At 50.2% G+C, this 27,611-nt stretch overlaps 1 protein-coding gene across 1 annotated transcript; it reads left to right on the top strand.

Annotated features, from left to right (window-relative positions):
• The first annotated feature begins 1,517 nt into the window (after positions 1-1,517).
• Positions 1,518-21,360, top strand: LOC143929804 (uncharacterized). The gene is made up of 3 exons (XM_077453781.1): positions 1,518-1,604; positions 10,002-10,880; positions 21,298-21,360. Exons 1-3 carry the CDS (start codon positions 1,518-1,520, stop codon positions 21,358-21,360), a joined length of 1,029 nt encoding a protein of 342 aa, XP_077309907.1.
• The last annotated feature ends 6,251 nt before the right edge of the window (positions 21,361-27,611 follow it).

Genomic DNA, 27,611 nt, shown 5'->3' with positions numbered 1-27,611 from the left:
GGACATGAGAAAGGGACCAACTGAGGCCCATGAAAAAGATCCTACAATGAAAAAAAGAGAGATATGACAAAGATGTGGAGAGACACAGAAAATGTTCAAAGTATATTTTATACCTGTATTGCCTAGATGTATAAGGAGATGATAGGTTCATATGCATACCTGGGTATGTGCTCAGGGGCAGGTGTGGAAGACAGATGTCCTTCTTCTAATTATAGTATAAGGGAGACACTGCAGGGACAGAGTATGTGTATATATATATATATATATATATATATATATTACTACTAACACTGTACCGCTCATGTAACAACCTACATCAGCGCTATATATGGTTCCGGCTCCACCAGTGGGATGATAAATGCATCACACGATATTCAGAGCATATAACCAAAAATAAGTAATATATAGTTCAATAAAGTTAAAACAACTGTTTCTCCATAATAGTTATCCCATAACATGGGGTATGTGGACAAAAAGTACAAGCAACCTCAAATCCAAATGTGCCATGGAGTCCACAGAAATGGATACCCCACGCATAGAGGTAGACAAAAATCTCAAACTGGTCTCATGTGAACAGGTTGTATTTCTTGTTAAAAATCATTGACCCTATTTAAATAGTGTCTAGGCATGCGTGGCATGGCGACGTGATGGTCCTCGTTTGTGCTGATGGCACCCAGTTGATGTTAATTGCTGGGCGCGTCGGCTCATATGCCTGGACACTATTTAAATTGGGTCAATGATTGCGAATAGGAAATGCAACCTGTTCACATGAGACCAGTTGAAGAGACACAAGTCAGACTTCTACAGCTTTGAAGGTATAATGCTAAGCCTGGTTGTTTTTGCCTTTGCTTTGGGCAGATTTCCTTTGGTTTGGAGGTTCATCTTTGAGATGTTTGTCTACCTCTATGCGTGGGGTATCCATTTCTGTGGACTCCAGGGCACATTTGGATTTGATGTTGCTTGTACTTTTTGTCCACAGACATATTATTACATGTTATAGGATACCTATTAGGGAGGAACATTTGTTTTAACTTTATTGAACTATATATTACTTATTTTTGGTTATATGCTCTGAATATCGTGTGATCCATTTATCATCACACTGGTGGAAGCCGGAACCATATATAGCACTGATGCTGATGTAGTTTGTTGCACCTGCGGTACAGTGTTAGTAGTAATGTAAACATATATATATTCTGTCCCTTCAGTGTCTCCCTTATACTATAATTAGAAGACGGACATCTGTCTTCCACTCCTGCCCCTGAGCACATACCCAGGTATGCATATGAACCTATGATCTCCTTATACAACTAGGCAATACAGGTATACAATATACTTTGCACATACTCTGTGTCTCTCCACATCTTTGTCATATCTCTCTCTTGTTTTTTCATTGTAGGATCTTTTTCATGGGCCTCAGTTGGTTCCTTTTTCATGTCCCACATGTAGTAAGTCCCTCTTTTGATGATTTTTAGGCTTTATATTGCATATTGTTCTACACTGGGTCTCCAAGGGTGATGACGGTCTCCCGTGGCTGCTGCGCTATTTTTGATGTTGCTTTTAATCTTATGGATTGTCGCTATAGGTATCTTATGGTTGCAATTGTAAGTTGTATTCAATAGATCTTTGTAATACCACAGTATTTGCTATTGACAGGTATAGACATTTGATTGTTTGTACTCGCATTATAGAGTCTTTATATTCTGTGTACCCCTGAGGAAGGCGTATCTCTTGTAGAATCTGAAACGTGTTCGGTGAAGGATTCAACTCATTGCCATCTATTTCGAACTACTTGCGATATCCGTTATGGTTGATATGTACACTCCATGATTCATGTTTTTATCTTTGTATTTTAATATCTTTTATATCTTAATAAATATATGATTATCTTTACATAACTTTCTAACTACCATTTGAGTCCTACCCCAAGGGGAATCCTTCTCTTTTTGTGTGTCATATGTCATCCCTGAGATCAGACAGGAGATGGGTCTTCCACTATTGGGTCTTACACCAGCCTGACACTGTGTTGATATATTAGAAAAATAGTGTAGAGGGTAGAGTGTGGCATCAATAATTCTGCCAACATCCTAAATATCAATGGGACAAAATAAACTGTGCACAGATCCATTTGTTCTGTTGATATGTTTGTTTTTGGCAGGGAGAAAAAAGAGAAAAGACTAATATAGTAGGAATATGTATGTATTGATTGCATATCACTGGTTTATAGATATTCATACTGTCCCTTTTATTGATCTATATTAAATTGGTATTTAACCCAAAAGAAAACCTATTGCAGCTTACCAATTCTTATGCCGCGTACACACGATCAAACAAGCGGGTGGAAAAGTCCGGCAAACTGAAGTCCGCCAAACAATCCCCCCGTGTGTAGCCTCCGGCATACTTTTTTGACCCGAAAGTACGGCAGACTTAGAAAGTAGTTTTACACTCCAATCTTCCCGCCGGACTCGCATTTCGGCGGACAATCCGGCCGTGTGTGTGCCAGTCCGCCGTACTTTTGAAATGAATGGCCTTTTCCCGCCCGGAGAAAAGTCCGCTCATTTCGAGCGGGTCTCCAGTTAGGTGGGGCCCACGAAGGATACGTCGCTGGCCCCGCCGCGTGGTATGGACTTAAAGGGGAACCCCAACGCCGAAAAAAATCAGCGTGGGGGCCCCCTCAGGTCCACATCAGACCCTTGTCCGAGCACGCTACCCGGCCGGCCAGGAAAGGGGGGGGGACGAGCGAGCCGTACCAAGCCCCCCCACCCCAAAGCACCTTCTCCCCATGTTGATGAGGACAAGGGCCTCTTCCCGACAACCCTGGCCGTTGGTTGTCGGGGTCTGCGGGCTTATCGGAATACCAGCCACAGAAGACCGGGCTACCGCCTATAAAAGAGCTAGAAGAAGGCGCGGGGGCCCGCCAGAAGAACCGAACAGGGGGACAAGACCCCCGAAGTCGGAAGAAGTGGCCGGCGGCGAGAAAGAAAGCTGGGCTCCTCCGCTAGCAAAAGAGCTCCAAGAAGATAGCGGAGGAGTCCGGCGAGAAGACCCCCGAAGACGGAAGACCCCCGGAGCTGTGCAATAAACTATTTTATCTTGTGTGTTGTGTTTTTTTTTTGTACTTTATTTTACAGGTGAATGGGTAGGGGTACATTGTACCCCATACTCATTAACATAGGGTGGGGGGCCGGTATCCGGGGCCCCCTTATTAAAGGGGGCTCCCGGATTCCCATAAGCCCCCCGCCCGCAGACCCCGACAACCAACGACCAGGGTTGTCGGGAAGAGGCCCTTGTCCTCATCAACATGGGGACAAGGTGCTTTGGGGTGGGGGTGCTGCGCGGCTCCCCCTTCCCCAAGGCACCCCCCATGTTGAGGGCACGTGGCCTGGTACGGCTCAGGAGGGGGGGCGCTCGCTTGTCCCCCCTTTCCTGGCCGGCCGGGTAGCGTGCTCGGACAAGGGTCTGATGTGGACCTGGGGGGACCCCCACACCGATTTTTTTCGGCGTTGGGGTTCCCCTTTAAGTCCATACCAGGCGGCGGGGCCAGCGACGCATCCTTCGCTGGCCCCGCCTACCTGGAGACACGCTCGAAATGAGCGGACTTTCCTCCGCGTGTGTGGGCGAGTCCGTTCATTTCAAAAGTAGGGCGGACAGTACGGCGGACTTGGCACTTTTTCAGCAGACTAATACGGCGTACTGTGTGTGGGCAAGTAGCCCGTTCGGAAAGACCGACGGACAGTCTGGCGGGAAGTTCGCCAGACTAAGTACGTCGGACAGACGGCTACGTGTGTACGCGGCTTTAGATGTTCTAGCTGCATTAGTTTTCTTTTTTAGGCTGTCATTCCTTATGTTTATCTGGTGATGCTGCCAGTAAGTTTATTGAATTTCAATAGAATAAGCTGTGCTGCAAATGTATTCGTAAGAGCAGAATTTTTCTGCCAGAAGTTCTCAGGGGTTCCACAACAGATCAACATTGTGGCAGATGTATATCCGCTAAATATTGTTTTCAATGCGCACTTATAGTGAGTACTATCAGCTTGCATTGATACCCGATGCCTCCTGTGAACTCAAAGGGTGGCGCTGGGAGGAGAGAGCAGGCATATGTTGCTGATACAGATGGCGTGTATAGAATGCTGTGCATGGAATGGGATGCCGTGTATGGGGTAGGATACTGTATATGGTGTGAGATGCTGTGTATGGAGGGATATGCAGAGTGTGGGGTGGGATGCTGTGCATGTGCAAATGTGTAATAAAGTTGCAGGACAGCTTATTCCATTGATGCTGTGTATGGAGGGATATGCTGTGTATGGGGTGGGATGTTATGTTCACTGATAGTACTGAAACAAAATTGGATGTATATGCATCTGCCACAAAGTTGATTTTCTGCAGAACCCTGGATGAGAAACCCTGATTTAATGATATTTCTACAAATATTGTTGATATATCTACATGATCACATCCAAAGTTCCCTGAGCTGTAGATTTGAGTTCCACAAGATCTCATACTTTTTGCAAATGGTTCCTCCAAGAAACCCTGAGTTAAAGGGATAAGATAAACCATTTACCACTGGCAGGGGTGCTTACAATGATCAGCTTTTATTAGTTGGAATTTGGCTTCCATTTGTTAGTATATCTAAATCTGCTAGTAATTCTAACACTCCCCTCCTTCCAGACTCGCAATGCTGCTGTCTGCTGTGCCCCCTGTGCTCCTTCATCCAGAGTGTAGGCACTCTAATACAATGGGTGTGTCACTGGCCAGAATACCAGGTGATAACAGAGGGGATAAAGCCTAGCCTGTAGTAATGGGCATGCAAAGCTTGTTAAAATAAGAAAAGGTTGGTTGGCAGAGGGGTGGGGGTGAGCGGAGGGGTTCCCTGTACACAATGGTTAATTTATGATACCCAACACCAGGAATTGGGTATAATTATCAGCTCCATATTGTATACAGACTGTCAGGGGTGATGATATAGAAATTATGCAGGACACAAATCTCCACCTGACCGCCCCCCCCCCCCCCCCTCTGATTCTGATCGTTGTGGATCTGTGGAAGAGGCTTTCATTGTTAGAAATGAACAGACATCATTCTACAGTCCAAGGAGACCAGAGAGCTGCTAACAGTCCTAATCATTTCCCAATGAAAAGGGATCTGTAGGGATCAGACTGCAGGGTTGTGTTTTGTAAGATCTACCATATGCTTCTCTTAATTAAAAACAATAATCTGCAGATTGGTGTTTACAAGACACAACCCAGCAATTCTAATGTGGACCAGGCTTGTCTCCTTCCCATTCACTATGTGATTTACTCCCCACACTGCTTGTTCCAATGTATGTCTATCCAGGACCATGTGTGCCAGTCACTGTGCCCTGTTCATGGCCATCCCTATACATATGTTCATATGGGAATGTCACCTGTCATCAATGGGGAAAAGTAGAAAATGAATCTAGCAATATTCTCAATACTCACCAGTCCAGTCTGTCTTCTGGTGTGGACCACACGCTTTACAGCTGACACAAAAGCATCCAGCGGCGGCTCTAAAGCAGCCACGGAGAAAAACTTGAGCCCTCTTCATTCTTGAAGGCTTCTTGATTGGGGTATCTGCAGGCTGTTCAATGATACCTCCTTCCATAGGTGGTCTTCCAGTGGTCTGTTTATCTTTGGTGTTATTGTGATAAACAGCTTTTTTACACTGAAAAAATCTCATTCTGAAGAATTCAAGCACGCTTGAAGGGTTCAAGAATGAAATTACAATACAATTGTATTAAAATGAAATCGCTAGTATTAAATCGCTAGGATAAAATCGCAAGCAAAATATCGCCAGAGAAAACAAAACAGGTCTGCTCTGTTCAGTAAACACTCTAGGACTGGCAGAATCCTACTGAGCTCGCTCTTATATATAGGGGCAGCTGGCACTCAGCCAAGAGTAACTGACGTTCTATTTTTAGATCTCTGGCACTCAGCCAAGAATAACTGCCGTTTTTTTAAAGGGACCTTTCATCTGGTGTGTTAGCATTGTGAATTCAGCCTCTAGGCTCAGTATACAGATCTCACATACAAAATTATTTTTTTTATTATTAAAGTGACCGTTATTTTGATTGATATTTAAAACTTACAATCCCATGGCTTAAATAAAGATCTTTATTCCTATGTTAGCACTGTGAAATGAGTCCTATCACTTTATACAAAGCTTTGCTACAGGTCAGATATTTTCATTTCTATCCTGCTTTTATTTTATCATTATTTTCTTTAACCACTTGACCTCTGGAAGATTTACCCCCCCCCCCCCCCCCTCATGCATGACCAGTCCATTTTTTACTATATGGCACTGCGTTATTTTAACTGTCATGCAACGCTGTAACCAAATAAAATTTCCATAAATAGAGCATTCTTTTGGTGATATTTTACAACCACTGTGTTTTATTTTTTGTGCTATAAACAATAGAGACCAACAATTCTGAAAAAATATATATAAAAAAAAAAAAAAAAATCAAATTTCTTCATAAATTTAGGCCCTGCTATGTTTTTGGTAAAAAAAATAATAATTAAGTAACGTATATTGATTCGTTTACTTGAAAGTTATAGCATATGAAAAAAAAATAATATATATATATATATAAAGGCCAGTATGGTGGCCTGAAATTATGGGTGGAGCCCGGTGGTATATATAATCAGCCGTTCGCCCATCTTCCTCGTCGGTTCCGGTGCGCGATACCTGATACGTCAGATATCAAGGGCCGACTATCCAGACCAGACGCAGTGAGCCTGTTCGTCAGTTCCCGCGTTATTCGTCTCCAATTTTTTGACAAACCGTCTCGTCCATCAGCGTCCGTAGGTTTCGCCGTTGGAGTGTCGTCGTACCCATCGAATTTGTCGCTACGCCTCGGGCCGGCTGTCGCAGGTAGGGCTTCGGCACCCTCTTTTCATTATGTTTTCGATGTACCGTCATCATGCTTGTACTCACGAGCCGCTCGGTTCTTTCATATCGAATGTTTTCGGTGGCCTCGTACGCATGTCACTGTATTCTACTTTCGATGTAGTCGTTATCATCGTTCGACACGTTCGATTACGCCACGTCAGGCGATTCATTCGCAGGTACGGCATTCGAAACCGTTCGACTGCCCGAGCATTTCTATTGGTAGCGGTCGAATCGTTCGACTCACAGCCGACTGCTTGTTACGACAAGGCAAACAGTCCGCACGTTTCGCTTGGTCTGCTCCAGTTCGAATATGTCTCTTCATTCACGCAATTATGTTATGTGTCTCATTTCATCTCGTTTCAATCATTTCAGTCCCAGTCATTTCTACTGTTTCAAATCATTTCTGTAACTAGTCGCGCTCCGGCGCGAATCCTGTCGCACCTCCGGTGCACCGATTCGCTTTGAAGTGCCCCAGGGTTCGGCCTCATTTCTGTACATGCTCCAGAGACTGAATCACTCGCAGGTTCACACACGGTCCCTGATTCTTGTCTTTGTCATGGCATACCATTTCTGTCACTTATTACGCTCCAATTCGAATCCTGTCGCATTCCTCTATGCACCGATTCGTCCTGGTGCGCCCAGCTGCTACGCCTCATTTCGGTACATGCTCCAGAGACGGATTCTTTGGTAAACCTACAGTTCAGTCGTTGAATCCTGTCTCCGTCATGGGACATCATTTCTGTCACTTATTACACTCCAATTCGAATCCTGTCGCATATTATTTATGCACCGATTCGTTCTGGTGTGCCCAGCTGCTACGCCTCATTTCAGTACATGCGCCAGAGACGGATTCTTTGTTGCTACCATCAGTCCAGTCGTTGATTCCTGTCTCTGTCATGGGATATCATTTCTGTCACTTATTACTCTCCGATTCGAATCTTGTTGCATTTATTGGATGCACCGATTCGTCCCGGTGTGCCCAGCTGCTACGCCTCATTTCAGTACATGCTCCAAAGACAGGATTCATCTGTTAGGTGCATGGGCTCGTCTTCTGATTCCAGTCTTTGTCATGGGTTTCATTTCATTTCACCTATCACGTTCCGGTACGAATAATTCACATTCATGGACCAATTCGTCCCGGCGTGCCCCAGGAATGGCCTCATTTCAGTACATGCTCCAGTTTCCGCTTCGTGCTCGGTCGCAAGTTTGTGGCATGGCGATTCGGATCTCTGTCATGGCAGATTTACTCATATCACGGTCACGTATCGCTTCCCGCTTCTAGTCCAGTTGATTCTTCAATGTTGGATTCTTATCGGGGGGCCCTTGCTCGTCAACCTCATTTCGCGATAAAAAAAAAAAAAAAGAGGAAAAAAAAGAAAAAAAAGAAAAAAGTATTCGAAAAAAATATATATATATATAATAAAAGGGGGTAGGGGGGAAGAGAAGAGAAAAAATTTCATCTGTTTCTTTCATTTGTGTCATTTTCATCTCATGTCTGAAGTCTCACCTCCACTGTTAGCTAGCCTTCGTTAGGTGGGAGTCTCAAACAAAAACTTCACCTTCATCTCCTCAGGTCAGTCAAGTTCAGTAGGTCCAGCCTGCACCTGGTCGGACGGTGCCTCCTTAGGTAAGCATAATCATCTAGTGGGAAAACGCCCTTCAGCAAAGCATCCTTCTTTAAAACAGGTATTTCTTTAGGAGTCTCCAACCAGTTATAATCCATGTCACCCCTTGTAGGTCCGTATTAGGAGAAAACCCGGATCAGAGGGCTTGTAGCCTCATCAGACCCACGTTCTGCCACCTTGTCCCAGGCTGACATCGAGGACCTCACGGCTCCATTGTCTCCATCCGTTTCAGAAAATGGCAGCCAAAGGGCCTTCAGAGCATGGACCATTCCCAGGCTGACAGCCGAGCTGAGACGCAGGGGTGTGCCCTTTCCAGCAACAGCCAGAAAGGCAGAGCTTTTCCGGCTCCTGTTTCCTCCCCCCGCGGTGGTGGAGGCTTCTGCTCAGCAGGCCTCATTGGGCTCCATCGCCTCCTCTATCTCGCAGCTCCACTCCCTGGTGTCGTCCCTCACAACCTCGATGTCAGATCTGCAGGGCCGAGTGGCCCTCCTCGAGACCCACCCCTCTGTTTCTCCGCCAGTACCAGCATCCCAGCCAGTTGTTAGTCCTCCCGCAGGTATCTCCGGAGGTGCACCAATAGTGTACCCGTCTCATTTGGTGTCAGCAAACATCAGGAAGGACATCTTAGAGGGCAAAGACGTCAATTTGGCTTCTCTTCTGATCTCGATTCACGAGCTGGCAGAGAATAAGGCGTATACTTGGGGGGACGTATCAGTGGTCCTCAAAGCCAAGGATCCCAGACTAGACAGGAAACTCTCTATCACCGAGTTTACCTTGGCCTTCGGCATGATGAGGGACATCATTTGCTCAGCCTCCCCTGGCAGGAGGGAGGAGCTGGATCGGTACCTCCATGTGGTAGTTGACCTGGGGTACAAGTACGGCGGGTTTTCATTCTATGACTACCACCGCTCCTTCTCCGCTAAAGCAGCCGCCAGGCTCTCCCAGTTCCAGACCCCTACGGACTGGAGCACCATGGACACCGAACTGTTCTGCCGCCACTTCGCGGGGCTACGGTCCCCTCTGTGTGCAATCTGCCAGTCAGCAACACATACTGCGGCCTGGTGCGCTACCTCAGTGGCAGCCCCGCCCTTCGACGGTCCATCTACCTCGGGTACCGCTCAGGGCCTGCAAGCACCAGCTCGCCCGCCACAGACCGATAAGCTAGGGCGCCCAGTTAAGACCATGGGCGGTGCTCCGATCTGCAACAACTACAACAGTGGGTCGTGTAATTTCAGTCAGTGTAGGCTGCTCCATGTGTGCACCCAGTGTCATAGAGCTCACCCCCGGCTCATGTGTGAGATCAAGCAGCTCAAAAGGTCTTGACTAAGCCGGCTCAATGTTTCATGGCTTAGTGTCTACCTTTCCAGTCACCCTACCCCCTCACTGTCCGCCTTCCTCGTCCAGGGCTTCACGGAAGGTTTTCACACTGGACTTATCTCTCTCCCTCACTTCACGCACGAATGCCAGAACCTACGGTCAGCAGCCACGGATGAACAAGCCATCGACCAACTGCTGCAATCTGAGCTAGATCAGGACTTTGTCATCGGCCCTTTTGTACAGCCCCCTTTCAACACCTGGCGAGTCAGCCCTATTGGGCTTGTCAAGGGCAAGTTCTCTAATAAACTCAGATTGGTTTATGATTTGTCAGCGCCTCATTCCTCTACGGTTCCCAGCCTCAATTCTCTTATTCCCTCTGAGGAGTTCTCCCTTAAATATGCATCGGTAGACATGGCCATCCAGGCCATTCTTAAAACAGGCACAGGTACCTGGCTTTCCAAGGCCGACATCTCAAACGCTTTTAAACTTCTTCCCATCCATCCGTCCCTCTGGTGCTGGCATGGAATCAAGTGGAGGCAGCGGTACTACTTTGCCACTAAACTCACGTTCGGGTCCAAGAGTAGTCCTTGGCTCTTCGACACCTTCGCGCAGGCTCTTGCTTGGATCTTGTTACACGTAGCTCAGTGTCAGGAAGTCATTCATTATCTGGATGACTTCCTGCTGATAGAGCCACCCGGCTCTCCTCCACGAGATCTGGGTAAGTTGAGGGTAGTCTTCAATAATCTTAATGTCCCCATCGCCGAGCACAAGGTGGAGGGTCCGTCGCAGGCTATCACCTTCCTCGGGGTCAGCCTAGACACTAACACTATGCAGGCCAGCCTTCCCCCGGATAAACTGACCCGCATCAGGACGGTCCTGAGGGACTTCACTCATGCCAGGACTTGTACCAAGAGACAACTTCAGTCCCTTCTTGGTATGCTTAATTTCGCTATGCGCATCATCCCCCAGGGGCGCTCGTTCGTGTCACGCCTGTTAGCCTTATTATCCCACTCTCAGGACCCGGAGCAAGTACTCAGCCTGGATTCCCCGGCTATGGCAGACCTAGCCATGTGGGAGGAATTCCTATCTTCTTGGAACGGAGTGTCCCTGTTCGTCCCCTCCGTGTCCGCCCTTTCACCTCGGGTGGTGACCGACGCGGCGGCCTCCACGGGCTTTGCAGCAATCTTTGGCAACCTCTGGCTCGCAGCCCCCTGGCCTCCACAGATACTGGCTATTCCTGGCTTCACTGAGACGTCCTCCCTGTTTGAGCTTTATCCCATTGTAGCCGCTGCACACACCTGGGGCCGCAGCTGGTCGGGCCAGACGGTGGTCTTTTCTACAGATAACCTGGCCACTGCGGAGATTGTTAATAAAGGCAGGTCCAGGTCTCTACAGATTATGTCCTTCCTGCGGCGACTGACCCAGCTCTCATTATTGTTTCAGTTCAACCTTCATTGTTCCTTTGTTCCCGGCAAATTTAATCAGGTGGCGGATGCCCTCTCCCGCTTTAACTTTGTTTCATTTTTTGATCAGGTGCCCGGAGCCGGACCAACATCAGCAGCTATCCCGGACTGGTCTCAACTGATCTTGGATTAGCCCCACACTTGTCAGCAGCGACTCAACTCATTGATCACTCCCTCTCAGACAATACCCGCAAGGCCTATCAGTCGGCCTGGAGGGCCTTTAGTCGCTTCGCATCATCTCACAATACAGAGTCCTCCCGGGTCAAACAAGTCCTTGCCTTCCTTTCCTACTGCCATTCAGACTTGGCATTGTCCTTCAACACAATCCGGTTGTACTTGGCTGGGGTACAACACTTCACGTCCCTCCAGGACCCTACCAAGCCCTCCTTATTTACCTTTCACGCCGTCCGGGCTCTCATGCGCGGCATTCAGAAGCGTCGGCCGGTTTCCAGCATCAAACGGCTGCCTATCACAGGCGAAGTGTTCAGGGACATGTCAGATATTCTGGCCTCTTCACCTTTCGGTCTCCATGTCAGTGTCGTCCTGCAAGCAGCCATACATCTGGCCTTCTACGGCTTCTTGCGGCCAGGCGAGTTTACCTGCAGTAGCCCCTCGGCACGTATGCTGTGCAAGCACCATCTAGTCAGGTTCGAGGACCATTTCATCTTACACTTAGCGGTTTCCAAGACACAGCAGCTTGGCCCAGGTACGGACATACACTTCTATAAGACCTACAACCGCTGGTGTCCGGTTACTGTCCTCACCCGCTTGTTGACCCTTTTGGCCGATCAACCAGGGACTGGCCCACTTCTACCCTTTCACTCAAAACCTCTCAACGCAGCCCAGTTCATGGAGCATGTCAGGATACTCCTGGGCATCCTTCACCTCAATCCTGCGCACTACTCAGGACATTCATTTCGCATCGGGGCAGCTTCAACGGCCTCCAGCCAAGGGGTCCCGGTCCATGTTATCAAAAAGTTGGGTAGATGGAAGTCCTCCTGTTTTGCCCGTTACGTACCCAATCCGCAGATTGAGATGGCCCAGGCCTTTGTCAAACTTACCCAGTAACAGTCTTGGTTCAATAAAATGCATCCCCTACCTGAGTGTTTTTGCCCCCTTATTTTGGTATACCGTACGTTAGACCAGGGCACACTTTCAGGTCCATTTCAAGTAAGCGAGTGTATGTTATCCTTGTCTTTCATCCTTATCCGTATCGGTCAGAGGGCTCTACACCATAAATAGAAAGGCCAGTATGGTGGCCTGAAATTATGGGTGGAGCCCGGTGGTATATATAATCAGCCGTTCGCCCATCTTCCTCGTCGGTTCCGGTGCGCGATACCCGCCCACCCGTCCCCTTTATCAGGCCTTTACTCTAGCACACTCCTCATATGAGTACTCATTTCACCCATTTCATATTCATTTCATTTTAAGGTATGCCCCCTTATTTTGGTATACCGTACGTTAGACCAGGGCACACTTTCAGGTCCATTTCAAGTAAGCGAGTGTATGTTATCCTTGTCTTTCATCCTTATCCGTATCGGTCAGAGGGCTCTACACCATAAATATATATATATATATATATATATATATATATATATATATATATATATATTTATTTATGGATTTTTTTTTTAATACCTAGTAATGACGGTGATGAGCAACTTATAGAACTGATATTGGGGGTAACAATCGGTTACTGACACTTTTGATACTTTGTGGGAACCAATGACACTAATATAGTGATCAGTGCTAAAAATATACACTGTGTCACTGTACTAATGACTGGCTGGGAAGGGGTTAAACATCTAGGGTGATCAAAGGGTTAACTGTGTGCCTAGCCAGTGTTAGTGTACTGTATGTGCTGCTTTTACCAGGGAAAGAGATGGATTTTAGTTCCTGCTTTGCAGGAAAACAAAATCCATTGCTCACCCCCTGTCAGAACAGAGATCGGCCTTGTTTACATAGGCAGAGCTCCATTCTGAGTCTCTGTGCGATGATTGGCAGGTATTGGCAGACATCAAGTGATTGGGACCCACAGATCGGCTTTTGCTGTGAATAATCATAGCAGAAGTAGCCCGCTGGCAACACGCACATAGTGGAAGTGCAGGATTGCATATATAACATATATATATATTTATGGTCCAGAGCCCTCAGACCGATACGGATAAGGATGACAAACAAGGTTAACATAACTCGCTTACTTGAAATGGACCTGAAAGTGTGCCCTGGTCTAACGTACGGTATGCCAAAATAAGGGGGCATACCTTAAAATGAAATGAATATGAAATGGGTGAAATGAGTACTCACCTGAGGAGTATGCTTAGAGAAATGCCCTGATAAAGGGGATGGGTGGGCGGGTATCGCGCACCGGAACCGACAAGGAAGACGGGCGGACGGCTGGTTATATATTCCACCGGGCTCCTCCCATAATTTCAGGCCACCATACTGGCCTTTCTATTTATGGTCCAGAGCCCTCAGACCGATACGGATAAGGATGACAAACAAGGTTAACATAACTCGCTTACTTGAAATGGACCTGAAAGTGTGCCCTGGTCTAACGTACGGTATGCCAAAATAAGGGGGCAAAACATCCAGGTAGGGGCTGCACTTTATTGAGTCAAGACTGTCACTGGGTGAGTTTGACAAAGGCCTGGGCCATCTCTATTTGCAGATTGGGTATGTAACGGGCAAAACAGGAGGACTTCCATCTACCCAATTTCTTGATAACATGGACCGGGACCCCTTGGCGGGAGGCAGTAGAAGCTGCTTCGATACGGAATGAATGTCCGGAGTAGTGAGCAGGATTGAGGTGAAGGATGCCCAGGAGTATCCTGACATGCTCCATGAACTGGGCTGCGTTGAGAGGTTTCGTGTGCAAAGGCAGAAGCGGGCCAGTTCCTGGTTGGTTGGCCAAAAGGGTCAACAAGCGGATGAGAACAGTGACCGGGCACCAGCGGTTGTTGGTTTTATAGAAGTGTATGTCCATACCCGAGCCAAGCTGCTGCGTCTTGGAGACTGCTAAGTGTAAGATGAAATGGTCTTCGTATCGGACCAGGTGGTGCTTGTACAGCATGCGTGCTGTGAGGCTACTACAAGTAAACTGGCTTGGCCGTAAGAAGCCGTAGAAGGCCAGGTGTATGGCTGCTTGTAAATGCCACTCATGTGGAGACCGAAAGGTGAAGTGGCCAGGATATCTGACATAGTTCTAGAACGTCTCCTGTGAAAGGCGGTGGTTTGGTGCCGGCCATCGGCTGGCGCTTCTGGACACTGCGCATAACAGCCCGAACGGTGTGGTAAGAAAATAAGGAGGGTACGGTAGGGTCCTGGAGGGACGTGAAATGTTGTACACCGGTCAGGTATAGCCGGATCGTATTAACGGATAACACCAACTGCGAGTGGCAGTAGGAAATGAAGGCTACGACTCGCTTGACACGGGACGTCACTGTGCTGTGATACGTGATGAAGCGGTTAAAGGCCCTCCAGGCTGACTGATAGGCCTTGAGGGTATTGCGGGAAAGGGAGTGATCGATAAGTTGGGTAGCCGCTAGGAGGTGAGGGGCTAATCCAGGGTTAGTTGAGACCAGTCCGGGATAGCTGCTGATGTTGGTCCGGCTCCGGGTACCTGATCGGAAAAGAGGCCAGGTTACAGCGGGAGAGGGCGTCCGCTGCCTGATTGAACTTACCGTGGATAAAGGAACAATGGATGTTGAACTGAAACAACAACAAGAGCTGGACCAGTTGACGTAGGAAGGACATAATCAACAGAGAGGACGCCTTGGCGCAGCCAGGAATTGCCAGTAACTGGGGAGGCCAGGGAGCTGCGAGCCGGAGGTGGCCAAAAAACAGCCGCAAGCCCGTGGAGGCCACTGCGTCGGTCATCACCTGGGGCGAAAGGGAAGACACGGAGGGAATGAACAGGGAGACGCCATTCCCAGACGATAGGAATTCCTCCCGCATAGCAAGGACTGCTATTGCCGCGGGATCCAGGCTGAGGACTTGCTCTGGATCCTGTGAGAGGGACAGTAAAACCAATAGGCGTGACACAAGGCGCGACCCTGAGGGACGATGCGCATAGCGAACTCAACATGCCGTGTAGGGACTGTAGGTGTCTTTTGGACGACTAGACTGGAGAATATGCGAGGATATAATATGCCCCTAAAGATGGGAGTTGTGATGGCGAGCGTTTGCCGTTGGCTATGGGCTGATGCCTCTGGATGCCCCGAGGTGGGGATCTTGCTGTATGGGCCGTAATGACAGATGGCTCTCCGTGCACTGTAAGGATAAGAAATGCTGAACGCTGGCTAGAAATAGCCTGGGCGTGCTACAGGAAGAAGCCAGTTGCGTGTGACAACACGATCCTGGTGCGGGACGGAAGCTGAACTCAACTGTCCTAAGGAAGAGACAGATAGACAGACAACAGTGAGTGGTTTGTAAGAAAGCCACGGGAGACGAGTGGCCAATTAAGTGCTGCTGAAAATGACGTGTAGCCAGTTTGTGTGCCACTGAGAACGTGCTTGCCAACGAATGATTGCAAGAAGTTATGCTAAGTCACGAGCCTTGGCGTGACTAAAAGTTGTGTTTAAATATGTGCTTGCGACAATTGCCCGGGAGTTTGTCACTGGAGATGTATACGTAGTGACTGTGAGCAATTCGTGTTACCGCATGTGCACTGCGAAGACTACAGGAGTTGTGCTTGAATGCATGTTTGGATGCGTGCTTGCGATGATTGCAAGATGTTACCCGGGATGCGTGCTTGCCACGACTGCAAGATGTTATGCTAGGATGCGTGCCTGCAACTAATGCAAGGAGTTGTGCCAGGACTCGTGCCTGCAACGACTGCAAGGAATTATGGTAGGCTTCATGGGTAGCCAGGCCGGAAAAGACAGAAGTCCATCAGGTCCAACCAAATCAAAATAAATAAGGTATCACACAACCCGACACACCCAATTCTACGCCCGCAGCTGATCCAGAGGAAGGCAAAAAACCCCCAACAGAGCATAGGCCAATTTGCTACAGCCGGGGAAAAAATTCCTTCCTGACCCCTCGAGAGGCAATCGGATTTTTCCCTGGATCAACTATACCTATAAATATAAGTACCCCGTAATACAACGTACATTTAGGAAGGTATCCAGGTTTTCCCTAAAGCAATCTATTGAGCAAGCCAGAAGTGCCTGCCAGCAATGATTGCAACAAGTTGTGCCTGGACACCTGCTTGCAACGATTGCAAGAGGTCTATGCTCAAATGCGTGCTTGCCATGATTGCAAGAGAACTATGCTCGAATGCGTGCTTGTAATGAGTGCAAGAGGTCTATGCTCGAATGCGTGCTTGCAATGATCGCCAGAGGTCTATGCTCGAATGCGTGCATGCAATGATTGCAAGAGGTCTATGCTTGAATGCATGCTTGTAATGAGTGTAAGAGGTCTATGCTCGAATGCGTGCTTGTAATGATCGCGAGAGGTCTATGCTCGAATGCATGCTTGCAGCGATTGCAAGAGGTCTATGCCCGAATGCGTGCTTGTAATGAATGCAAAAGGTCTATGCTCGAATGCGTGCTTGCAATGATTGCAAGAGGTCTATGCTTGAATGCGTGCTTGCAACGATTGCAAGAGGTCTATGCTCGAATGCGTGCTAGTAATAAGTGCAAGAGGTCTATGCTCGAATGCGTGCTTGTAATGATCGCGAGAAGTCTATGTCTGGATGCGTGCTTGCAACGATTGCCAGAAGTCTACGCTTGGATGTGTGTTTGCAACGATTGCAAGAAGTCTACGCTTGTATGTGGAGAAAACAGCGAGACACTCCTAAACGAAGCTGTGTTTTCCCTTTGAAGGCAATCTATAATGAAATGAGGCTGAGGAGCAAGGCCCCCGGCAGGCATCCAAACATTGAAGAATCAACTGGACCCAAGCCGGGAAGCGGTATGTGACAGTGAAATGAGAGAACCTGCCATGACAGAGATCCGGATCGCCATGCCACAACTTGCGACCGAGCACGAAACGGATTCTGGAGCATGTACTGAAATGAGGCCATTCCTGGGGCACGCCGAGACGAATTTGGTACACAGATGTGACTATTCGTACCGGAACGTGATAGGTGAAATGAAATGAAAAACCCATGACAAAGACAAGAATCAGAGGACGAGCCCTTGAACCAAACAGATGAATCCTGTCTTTGGAGCATGTACTGAAATGAGGCGTAGCAGCTGGGCACACCAGAACGAATCGGTGCATAAGGAATGCGACAGGATTCGAATTGGAGCGTAATAAGTGACAGAAATGATATGCCATGACAGAGACAAGATTCAACGACTGGACTGATGGTTACAACAAAGAATCCGTCTCTGGAGCATGTACTGAAATGAGGCGTAGCAGCTGGGCACACCAGAACGAATCGGTGCATAAAAGAATGCGACAGGATTCGAATTGGAGTGTAATAAGTGACAGAAATGATATCCCATGACAGAGACCGGATTCAACGACTGGACTGCAGGTTACGGAAAAGAATCCGTCTCTGGAGCATGTACCGAAATGAGGCGTAGCAGCTGGGCACACCAGGACGAATCGGTGCATAGAAGAATGCGACAAGATTCGAATTGGAGCGTAATAAGTGACAGAAATGGTATGCCATGACAAAGACAAGAATCAGGGACCGTGCGTGAACCTGCGAGTGACTCAGTCTCTGGAGCATGTACAGAAATGAGGCCGAACCCTGGGGCACTTCAAAGCGAATCGGTGCACCAGAGGTGCGACAGGATTCGCGCCGGAGCGCGGCTAGTGACAGAAATGATTTGAAACGGTAGAAATGAGTGGGACTGAAATGACTTGAATGAGATGAAATAAGATACATAACACAACTGCATGAATGATGAGATATATTCGAACTGGAGCAGATACCAACCGATATGTGCGGACTGCTTGCTTTGTCGTAACAAGCAGTCGGCTGTGAGTCGAACGATTCGACCGATACTAAATAGAAATGCTCGGGGAGTCGAACGGTTTCGAATGTCGTACCTGCGAATGAATCGCCTGACGTGGCGTGATCGACCGAAGGTGATAACGACTACATCGAAAGTAGAAACAGTGACATGAATACGAGAGCCACAGTAAAACATCCGAGCGGTTCGTGAGTTCAGGGAATGTTGAAGGGACATCGTAATACATGAACCGAAAAGGGGGTGCCGAAGCCCTACCTGCGACAGGCGGCCCGACGTGTAACGACAAATTCGATGGGTAAGACGACACTCCGACGGCGAAACCCACGGACGCTGATGAACGGGAAGACGGTCAAGACGGAGACGAACAACGCGAATGGGCTCACTGCGTCTGGTCTAGGATAGTCGGCCCTTGATATCTGACGTATCAGGTATCGCGCACCGGAACCGACGAGGAAGACGGGCGGACGGCTGGTTATATATTCCACCGGGCTCCTCCCATAATTTCAGGCCACCATACTGGCCTTTCTATATATATATATATATGTATATAAAATATACACAGTACATGATCCAGCTCAGAGCTGCCACCCTGTAGCAGTAAAACCGCTATAGGGCGGTCAGCAAGTGGTTAATATTTTTTATCTTTTTTTTTTACTCCTATTTACTTTCTTTCTGATCTTTCATTATTTATTAACCACTTCAGCCCTGGAAGGATTTACCCCCTTCCTGACCAGAGCACATTTTGTGATTCAGCACTGCGTCACTTTTGTACCCAAACAAAATGGACATCCTTTTTTTTTTCCCTTAAGTAGAGCTTTATTTAGTGGTATTTGATCACCTCTTTTTTTTTTTTTTTCCTCAGTTCAGGCCGATACGTATTCTTCTACATATTTTTGGTTAAAAAAACTGCAATAAGCGTTTATTGATTGGTTTATGCAAAAGTTATAGCGTCTACAAAATAGGGGATAGATTTATGGCATTTTTATTTTAATTTTTTTACTAGTAATGGCGGCAATCAGCGATTTTTATCGTGACTGCGATATTATGGCAGACACATCGGACAATTTTGACACATTTTTGGGACCATTAGCATTAATACAGCGATCAATGCAATATAAATGCATTGATTACTGTAAAAATGTCACTGGCAGTGAAGGGGTTAACCACTAGGGGGCAAGGAGGGGTTAAGTGTGTCCTGAGGGAGTGTTTCTAACTGTCTGGGGGATGGGCTAGCAGTGACACTACACTGATGCTGCTCCTGATGACAGGGAGCAGAAGATCATTGTCCTGTCACTAGGTAGAACAGGCAGATGCTGTTTTTACACCGAGCTTGCGGCATGCACGCGCACGGCAGGAAATTCAAAGTAATGTACGGGTACGTTACTTTGCCCAGCCATGCCATTCTGCCGACGTATATATACAGGCATCGGTCGGCAAACGGTTAAGCAGTCTCAAACCCCACCTCCTAACATCAGTCTGATTTCTTTTTTTAACTCTGTGTGCAGTCTAAACCTAAAACAAGCGTACAATAATTACCAACAGTGCCTGTAATATGACACTATTAAAGTTGCAGACAGGAGAAGCTGATAATGACCAATTGGACATCTGATCTGTAATTAGATCTGTTGGGCGATGTGTACTAAGCCACCACCTTTAGGGCCGGTTCACACAGCGGGCGATGCGAGGCGACACGACTCGCCTCGCCTCGCTCCCGCAAGTCGCCCCCATTCTGTACAATGGAACCGTTCTGAGAGGAGCGACTCGAGACGCTCCGACTCAGAAAAAAGGTTCCTGTACTACTTCTGGGCGACTTCAGGGGCGACTTGCATTGACTTCTATACAGAAGTCATCTGCAAGTCGCCGCTGAGGTCGCCGCAGGTCGCGGCGAGGCAAGTCAGAGACGCCTCGCCGCGCCTGCAGTGTGAACCGGCCCTTAATGACTTGGGGTGTAAAATGCTAGTATGTTTTTAAATATTTTGAAGAACTTGTGCACCTGACACTTTCACCCCCTTTCTGCCCAGTCCAATTTCCAGCTTCGGTCATGCAAAGCTGTACCCAAGCAAAAAGTTTATCTTTTTTTTTTTAATTGACAGAGCTTTCTTTTGGTGGTAGTTATTCACTAGTAAGGCTGAGCTCAGGCCTGTTGGCATACTCCACATGCAGAGCCCGCCAGGAAGTCGGCACTAATCACAGGCAGTGAGACATTGCCCCAATGCGCAGCTGCAGAGATCGGGCAATGTCTCACTGCCTGTGATTAGCGATGTGCCGACTTCCTGGCGGGCTCTGCACGTGGAGTATGCATGACTAGTGTAGATAAGATGCACCTCCTCGTTTTTTCCCCACTGCGGCCCCACCGTTACACCCCCCAACCTGTCTCCCGCTTCTTATCTATAGAAAATGAGACCACACATTTTATGGGGTATAACTGGCCACAGCAGCCTTTTATTTATAAATATATAAATATATATAAAATATATATCAAAATATCAACATATAACCATTTAAACCATTTTAACCTCGATAAACCTCAATATATAACTCTGAAACCTCCTCAGTTTTCTGACCCCGGTGGCTTGTATGGCACTTTCCCAACACCATCTCACTTTGTTACACTGCGGGCAAGCTAACCGTACTAGGCCTCCGGCCGTGATAGCATCAGCCCGGAGACAACTCCCTACCCGCAGTGTCCAATATCCCATAATCAGCTAACCCGCGTTAGCTGTAACCCAGGGAGCCCATGTCCCTAATGGGCCCCCCAACACTTCCATTTCCTGGGTCAGTTACCACCATACAAGCCACCACCACCGTCACCAGCTACCAAGGGGGACCCCCTCACCCTTGGGAGCCCCGCCACACTCTCAGAGCCCGCTGTATCCCCTCCTGCAAGCCCAGGGCCCAAAGATCCATCCCAACATCTGAGAGATGTACCCCATCTCGCAACAGATACAGCCCAACATCCCTTTCCAATTCCCGATGCCGAACCACCAAACCCCCATTCCTGAGAACAAACTGGCCCACCCTCTTGTTCACCTTAATTCTGGTTTTATTCAGGCTCGCTACGGACCGGGCCAACCGCCAACATGTCCTGGCCACAATGTCGGACCATACGATTAGCATTCCGGGGAAAAGGGTGCTCAAACGCAAGAAATCCAACTTAACGTCACGAATGAGCTCCCTGGCCGGCCGGCCCCCCAGATCGTTGCCCCCCACGTGGAGCACCAGCACGTCAGGCGGCCTATCCAAGCGCGCCACGTGCAGCACCTCCGGTAACACCCTGCCCCACAGCATGCCCGGCCTCCCAATCCACCGCACACAGGCCTCCTCCCGAGGAACCCCCAACTGCCTGCCATTCTGCCGCATGTCTGCCCTTCTGGCCCCCCGGAACACATAAGAGTGCCCCAATATCCACACGAGGCCTATCTGGAATCCATCTGCAACAACATAGAAAAACCATAGATCACAGCAGGCTTGAAGAAAACACACAGACACCAACACAACATACACCCCACCGAAAACCTCCCCCCCCACATTCGGCCACGGGCCCTAGTCCACCGCCAGCTCCGGCCGAACGTAAGACCGGAAGCGAAGCGACCCCCAACGCCCTATCCTCCGGACCGCTGCCTCGTCCAACCCGCACCGAGCGGCTTCCGTAGCCGCCCCAATACGGAAGGAGTGCGAGGCAAACTGCGAGCTATCCAAGCCGGCAGCCGTCAAGCATTTGCGAAAAACTGCCACAAATTGGAATCTTGACAGCAAAGACCCATCCGCGTGAACCAGCAGCGTCCCGTCCCCACCTGGCCGAACACCCAAAAACTCCCCCACCGCCTGCACGGGGCACAATGGCGACCCCTCCAGCCGATATAGGCACACGCGCACACCTCTACCCACCTGATCCGTCTTAGACCGCCGTAACAAAATCTCCACCCTATCACCCAACATGCGCACATCCTGCGCCAAAATCCCCCCAGGGAGCCCCCTCGACGGACTCACCAATTCGCTAACCCTGAACGCGCCGAAAAAGGCCAGCGCAAAAGCCGCCCGAAACAACGACGCCTCAAACCCAGAGGAGCAAATCGACCCCAGCCTACCCACCAAATCCAGTAAGTTGCCGAACGTCACCGGCCTCCTGGTATCCCTACGTTTTCGCGCACGACGATAGCCTTTCATCGCCTGCCGAATGCAAAAGCCCTTGGTAAAATCCGCATATCCATGCAACTTAAACCAGAAGGCCAGCCCCGCCAGCTTCCGATCCATGGCGGAGACCGACACGCCCCGTTCCAGACCCCGGGCCACAAAATAGAGAACCAACATCTGCATCTCATCAGCAGCCGCCACCCCGCCGACCTGGCCAACAAACTCCCGCCACTCACACCACACCTTACCGTAGGCCCGCCAAGTGGTGGCGCTTACCGACCGCTCGATCCACCCAGCGAGGACTCCCAGACCATCGACCACATCCAGCTGGGGCAGGGGACACCCTCCCTTTCGGCCGCCGGCGCCAACTCTCGAAACCTGACCCACTGGAAACGAGACAAGGCGTCAGCCAATGTATTCTCAACCCCCGGCAAATGCACTGCATATAAGAAAATGTTCAGCTCCAAGCAGCGCAGCACCAAGTGCCGCAGCAACCGGACGACATGGAGGGAAGACGCCGAGATGCGGTTAATGACCTGAACCACGCCCAAATTGTCGCAATTCAACCTAACCTTCATATCTCGGAACGCCGCCCCCCAAACCTCCACCGCCAAAACTACCGGAAACAATTCCAGCAGCACCAGATTCTTACACAGCCCCGCCTCCACCCACTCCACCGGCCAAGGAGCCGCGCTCCACTGACCGCCAAAGTACGCGCCGTACCCTGTAGAACCCGCTGCATCAGTGAACAAATCCAAATCCCCATTGCTCACCGGCCCACCAGGCCAGAGGGAACGGCCATTGTACTTCGCCAAAAAGGTGTGCCACACCTTCAGGTCTTCCTTGTGTTCACGCGTCAGCCTGATGAAATGAGTGGGCGATCGAACCCCCGCCGTGGCCGCCGACAAACGCCGACAGAAAACTCTACCCATAGGAATGATCCGGCACGCAAAGTTCAGCTTCCCCAGCAACGACTGAAGCTTCCGCAGCTGTACCTTGCGCAACCCGGCCACCCCTTGAAGTTCGGCCCGCAAGTCTTCCAGCTTCCCCTCCGGGAGCCGGCATTCCATGGCCTCAGAATCGATCACGATCCCCAAAAAACTAAGGCGCACCGTCGGGCCTTCCGTCTTGTCCGCCGCCAACGGGATACCGAACCACTGGGCCGTCTGTTGCAACGTAGCCAGCAACACCGCGCAAGTGTTCGTGCCGGCCGAGCCCACGCACAGGAAATCGTCCAGGTAATGAATTATCGAATTCAAACCCGAAACGTCCCGAACCACCCACTCGACGAATGAACTGAAGGTCTCAAACAAGGCGCATGAGATCGAGCACCCCATGGGAAGGCACCGATCCACATAAAATTTGCCTTGCCAACAGCAGCCCAACAAGTGAAAGCTGTCGGGATGGACCGGCAGCAGGCGGAACGCCGACTCCACGTCCGCCTTTGCCAGCAAGGCCCCCCGCCCACACCTGCGCACCCACAACACCGCGGCGTCAAAAGACGTATAAGACACCGCACAAGCCGCCGGGTCAATCGCGTCGTTGACGGAGCCCCCTTTCGGAAACGAGAGGTGGTGGATCAACCAAAATTTATTCGGCTCCTTCTTGGGCACCACCCCAAGAGGGGACACCACCAAATCCGCCAGCGGCGGCTCCCGAAAAGGGCCCGCCATCCGACCCAGCGCCACCTCCTTCCCCAATTTTGCCCCAACCACCCCCGGGTGCAACAACGCGGAACGCAAGTTCCGCGCCATCGCCGGAATCGCCTCCAAAGCACTAGGGATCCGAAAACCCTCCGCAAACCCCTCCCGCAAAAGCCGGGCAGCCGCCCGGTCCGGGTATCTACCTAGGAAATGCTCCATCCTTTCCCCCCTCACCGGCGTCGTCCCTTTTGTTCGCCAACTCTCCTGGTCGCCCCTTCCCCTTTTTAAAACACCGGGAACCCGAGTGGGAGCCGCCGCAGCCGGAGCACTCGTGTTTGAAGCGGCAAGAACTTCCAAACTTGCAAGTGCCGTCGTTAAACTGCCAGCAGAGTCCCCGTTTGTTGGAGGCCGGCTGTCCCGAGGAAGAGGAACCTCCGGCCCCCCCTGGAAAAAACTGGGAAGGGGCCCTCGCCGAGGACATCAACCTCATCCAGAGGCTAATATCCTTATGGTCCCACCGCAACGAGGGCCTAACGGCCCTCCGCTAACGGAACTGCTCGTCGTAGCGAAGCCACGCCGTGCCTCCGTACACCCGGTAAGCCTCCCCCACGGCGTCCATATAACAGAACAACGCCGAACAGTGTTCGGGGTTCTTCTCCCCTATGACGCTGGCCATAATGGCGAAAGCCTGCAGCCAATTCGCGAACGTGCGCGGAATCAACCGATATCGCCGCTTCTCCTCATCCTCCTTCTTACTATCGTCAGGTTTTACCCTTTCCAAATTAAACTTCTCAAGGGGGAGCAGCGAGAAAATCTCCACGTACTCCCCCTTCACTATCTTCTCCCGCACCTCCGGCTTCAAGTGCGACCCCAACGGACCCTCAAAGCAGACATATACTTCGCATTTCGCCGCGTCTGCTATGCGCACTATGTCTGCTCTACCACCGCCGTCTGGGGACGCCACCTTCTCCCCCGCCCCCGTCGCTACAGCCGAAGCGACCTCAGCCGCCGCCGGGGGCACCACCACAGCGGGAAGGGCTGCCACGGCCGGCGCCGCAGCCCGCACCTCCCCGACCTTCTCACCCCCCGCAGCAGACGGCCCCCACGCAGCAGCCGGCGTATCCTTCCCACCGGCATCCTGCGCAAAGCGCTGCACCAAATCCCGCAGACCCTCCAACAGGGCCTGCAGCTGCGACTCGGACCCCCCCGCGGCCGACCCGATAACGCCTGGGCCCACCCGCCCCCCGGCGGACCCCCCAGACTCTGACCCGCACACCCCGGTCCCTGAACCACTCCCAACAACCCCAGACAGAACCGGAACCGTAGAAGGGAAAAACATAGACATGGACTTACCGGGCCGACCAGGGAAGGACCCCGCCGCCGCTCCGTTCGCCTCCACCGCCGACGGACGCTCCTGCTGACCCTCATGGTCGGATTCGCTCAGCTCCCCCTCGGACAGGACCACGGGCGTGCGCAGGGGCTCCGCGTTCTCCACCTGAGCCCGGCGTGTAGCAGGTCCACCAGGCCCCCTCCGACCGCGACGTCCGTCCGAATCACTGGCCTGTCCGGCTCCTCCAGGGATGATGTCCGCTGCCGCCACTGTGCTCCTCAGCCGCCGTCGGCCGCCATCTTGACCACGCCGCCTCACATCTGAACCGCCGGCCGGGGATGGGGAAGGCCCGGCGGTCGTGGTACATACTGCCCCGCGCCGAGGCCTCCCCCTCCCCCCGCGTGGAGGGGAGAGGGAGCCCGGATCCTCCGGAGATCTCCGCCGCGCGGGCGGGGGGGAGGGGCTGGCCCGCTCCGAAGCCCCGCCCACCGAGCGCCGCTGTAGCCGAGGATTCCGTCCAGGCACCGGACCAGCGGAAGCCGGTGTGCGCTTCGCTGGCGGGCCTGACGGGTCCCTGCCGGGGGGGCTCCTATCTGTTCGGGCAGCTCGAGGGGACACATCCGGCGAAAAACGCTCCGGAGGCCGAGACCTCCGGGCGCGTGGCGTGGCCGATCCCCCAGCCTCAGCCTGGTCCCTGAGAAGCGGCGCCACCTGCCGCTCTAGCCACTCCGGTCCATGGCAGGCAGCGGCCGCTCGTAGCTGAGCAAAGAGGGCCTCAAACGCAGCCATCACTCAAAGCTAACTAACCTACTCTCGCAGCTGAACTTCTCCTGAAACTTTCCTCTCCTCGTGCTCCTACCGTTGTTACCCCTCCTCTTCCTGTTCTACTCCTTTTAAAGACTACCCACCCCTTTCTTCTAACCACCCCCCTCTCCTCTCTATTTACTTCACTTAACCCTTTCCTGTGCCCTCCTCACACTGTCATGCTGTCCCTACACTACCATTCGTTTCCCTCTTTCTCGTTCCCGGGACTTTCTAACACGCCTGAGCTCATCCTTATTCACTAGTAGGGTTTTTATATTTTGCTAAATAAATGAAAAAGACCAAAAATGTTGAAAAAAACAAGTTTTTATTAGTGCTGTTATAAAATGTAGTAAATAAGTAATTTTTCTCCTTCACTGATGTCTGCTGATGAGGCTGCACTGATGGGCACTGATAGGAACTGATAGGCAGCTCTTATGGACACTGATAGGCAGTACTGATAGGCATTCCTGATGGGCACTGATTGGCGGCACTGTTGGGACTGCGCTGATAATCAGGACACTTATATATCGACTGGCTCTCCTCTCCTCATGCGCTGTCAGCATGAGGGGAGGAATGCAGAGAAATGGCATTTCCTGTTTACACTGTAATTGGACACAGCTGATCACATGATAAAGAGACTAGATGATAGGCTGTGTCCTAGAGACACGGCGCACAACCGATCACCACGCTGTGCGCTATGATTGGGAGGATGTCATATGGCATCCTCTCAGAACAAAAGTGCTTTCACCTGTCCGTCACTATATGGCGGACGGGAAACAGTTAAACTCTCTTTTGCGTATCAATAAAGCTTTGTAATTTTTCTTGTACTTTGGATGTGCATATAAAGTCCATGAACTGCAGTTCAATGAATCAGTATATTTGATATTTTGTTTTTTTTTGAGTGTAGATGCTATTTTTTTATACTGTGATTTTACATTCACTTTTAAGGTATAAGAAACAGAACTAACTGTCATCCTCGCCCCCCCCCCCCCCTCCAACCCCTAAACACTCGCCTGTCTCCTATCACGATTCAGTGCTGTCCCCTGGCTGCATAATTGCACCACTGACTTTCTGGTCTCACAGAAGACTTTGAGAGGAGCCTGAGCCATTAGCTCCTACTGCTTTCAGTCATAAGCGGAAGGATCAGGGCGGGCTAGGTGTGTCTATGGAGATACACAGCTCGGATCAAGAGCACGCTCATGTAGGTGCCACTTAGCATTCAGCTTGCTGAGGGGGCACCCACAGGAAAGGAGGAGCAGACAGAGCATACCTCACAACATTTTGGAATAGGAATGAGGGACACCTACTAAAAAAAACATATGTAGACATAGGGCATGCCCCCGGCCACACCTCCTTAAAGGAGAATTAACCAAAAAAAAGTATAATTAAATTCACAAGTGCTTTTTTTTACCACTGCCATTCCTTTATATTGACTTTTAAGATGTACACATGCA

This window comes from Lithobates pipiens, unplaced genomic scaffold (assembly GCF_037356315.1).
Source record: "Lithobates pipiens isolate NorthernLeopardFrog02 unplaced genomic scaffold, aLitPip1_a1.2 Scaffold_25, whole genome shotgun sequence".
In the NCBI taxonomy this organism is placed as follows: domain Eukaryota; kingdom Metazoa; phylum Chordata; class Amphibia; order Anura; family Ranidae; genus Lithobates; species Lithobates pipiens.
This window is presented reverse-complemented; position numbering and strand designations above follow the sequence as displayed.

What these genes read in the sequence shown, in the direction of transcription:
- LOC143929804 (XM_077453781.1), top strand. Translation starts at nt 1,518, where the DNA reads ATGACGGTCTCCCGTGGCTGCTGCGCTATTTTTGATGTTGCTTTTAAT. An exon ending in GGTATCTTATGGTTGCAATT is followed by an intron (nt 1,605 to 10,001) that starts GTAAGTTGTATT and finishes CACGAATGCCAG; the next exon opens with AACCTACGGTCAGCAGCCAC. An exon ending in ACTCTCAGGACCCGGAGCAA is followed by an intron (nt 10,881 to 21,297) that starts GTACTCAGCCTG and finishes GGTTTTATTCAG; the next exon opens with GCTCGCTACGGACCGGGCCA.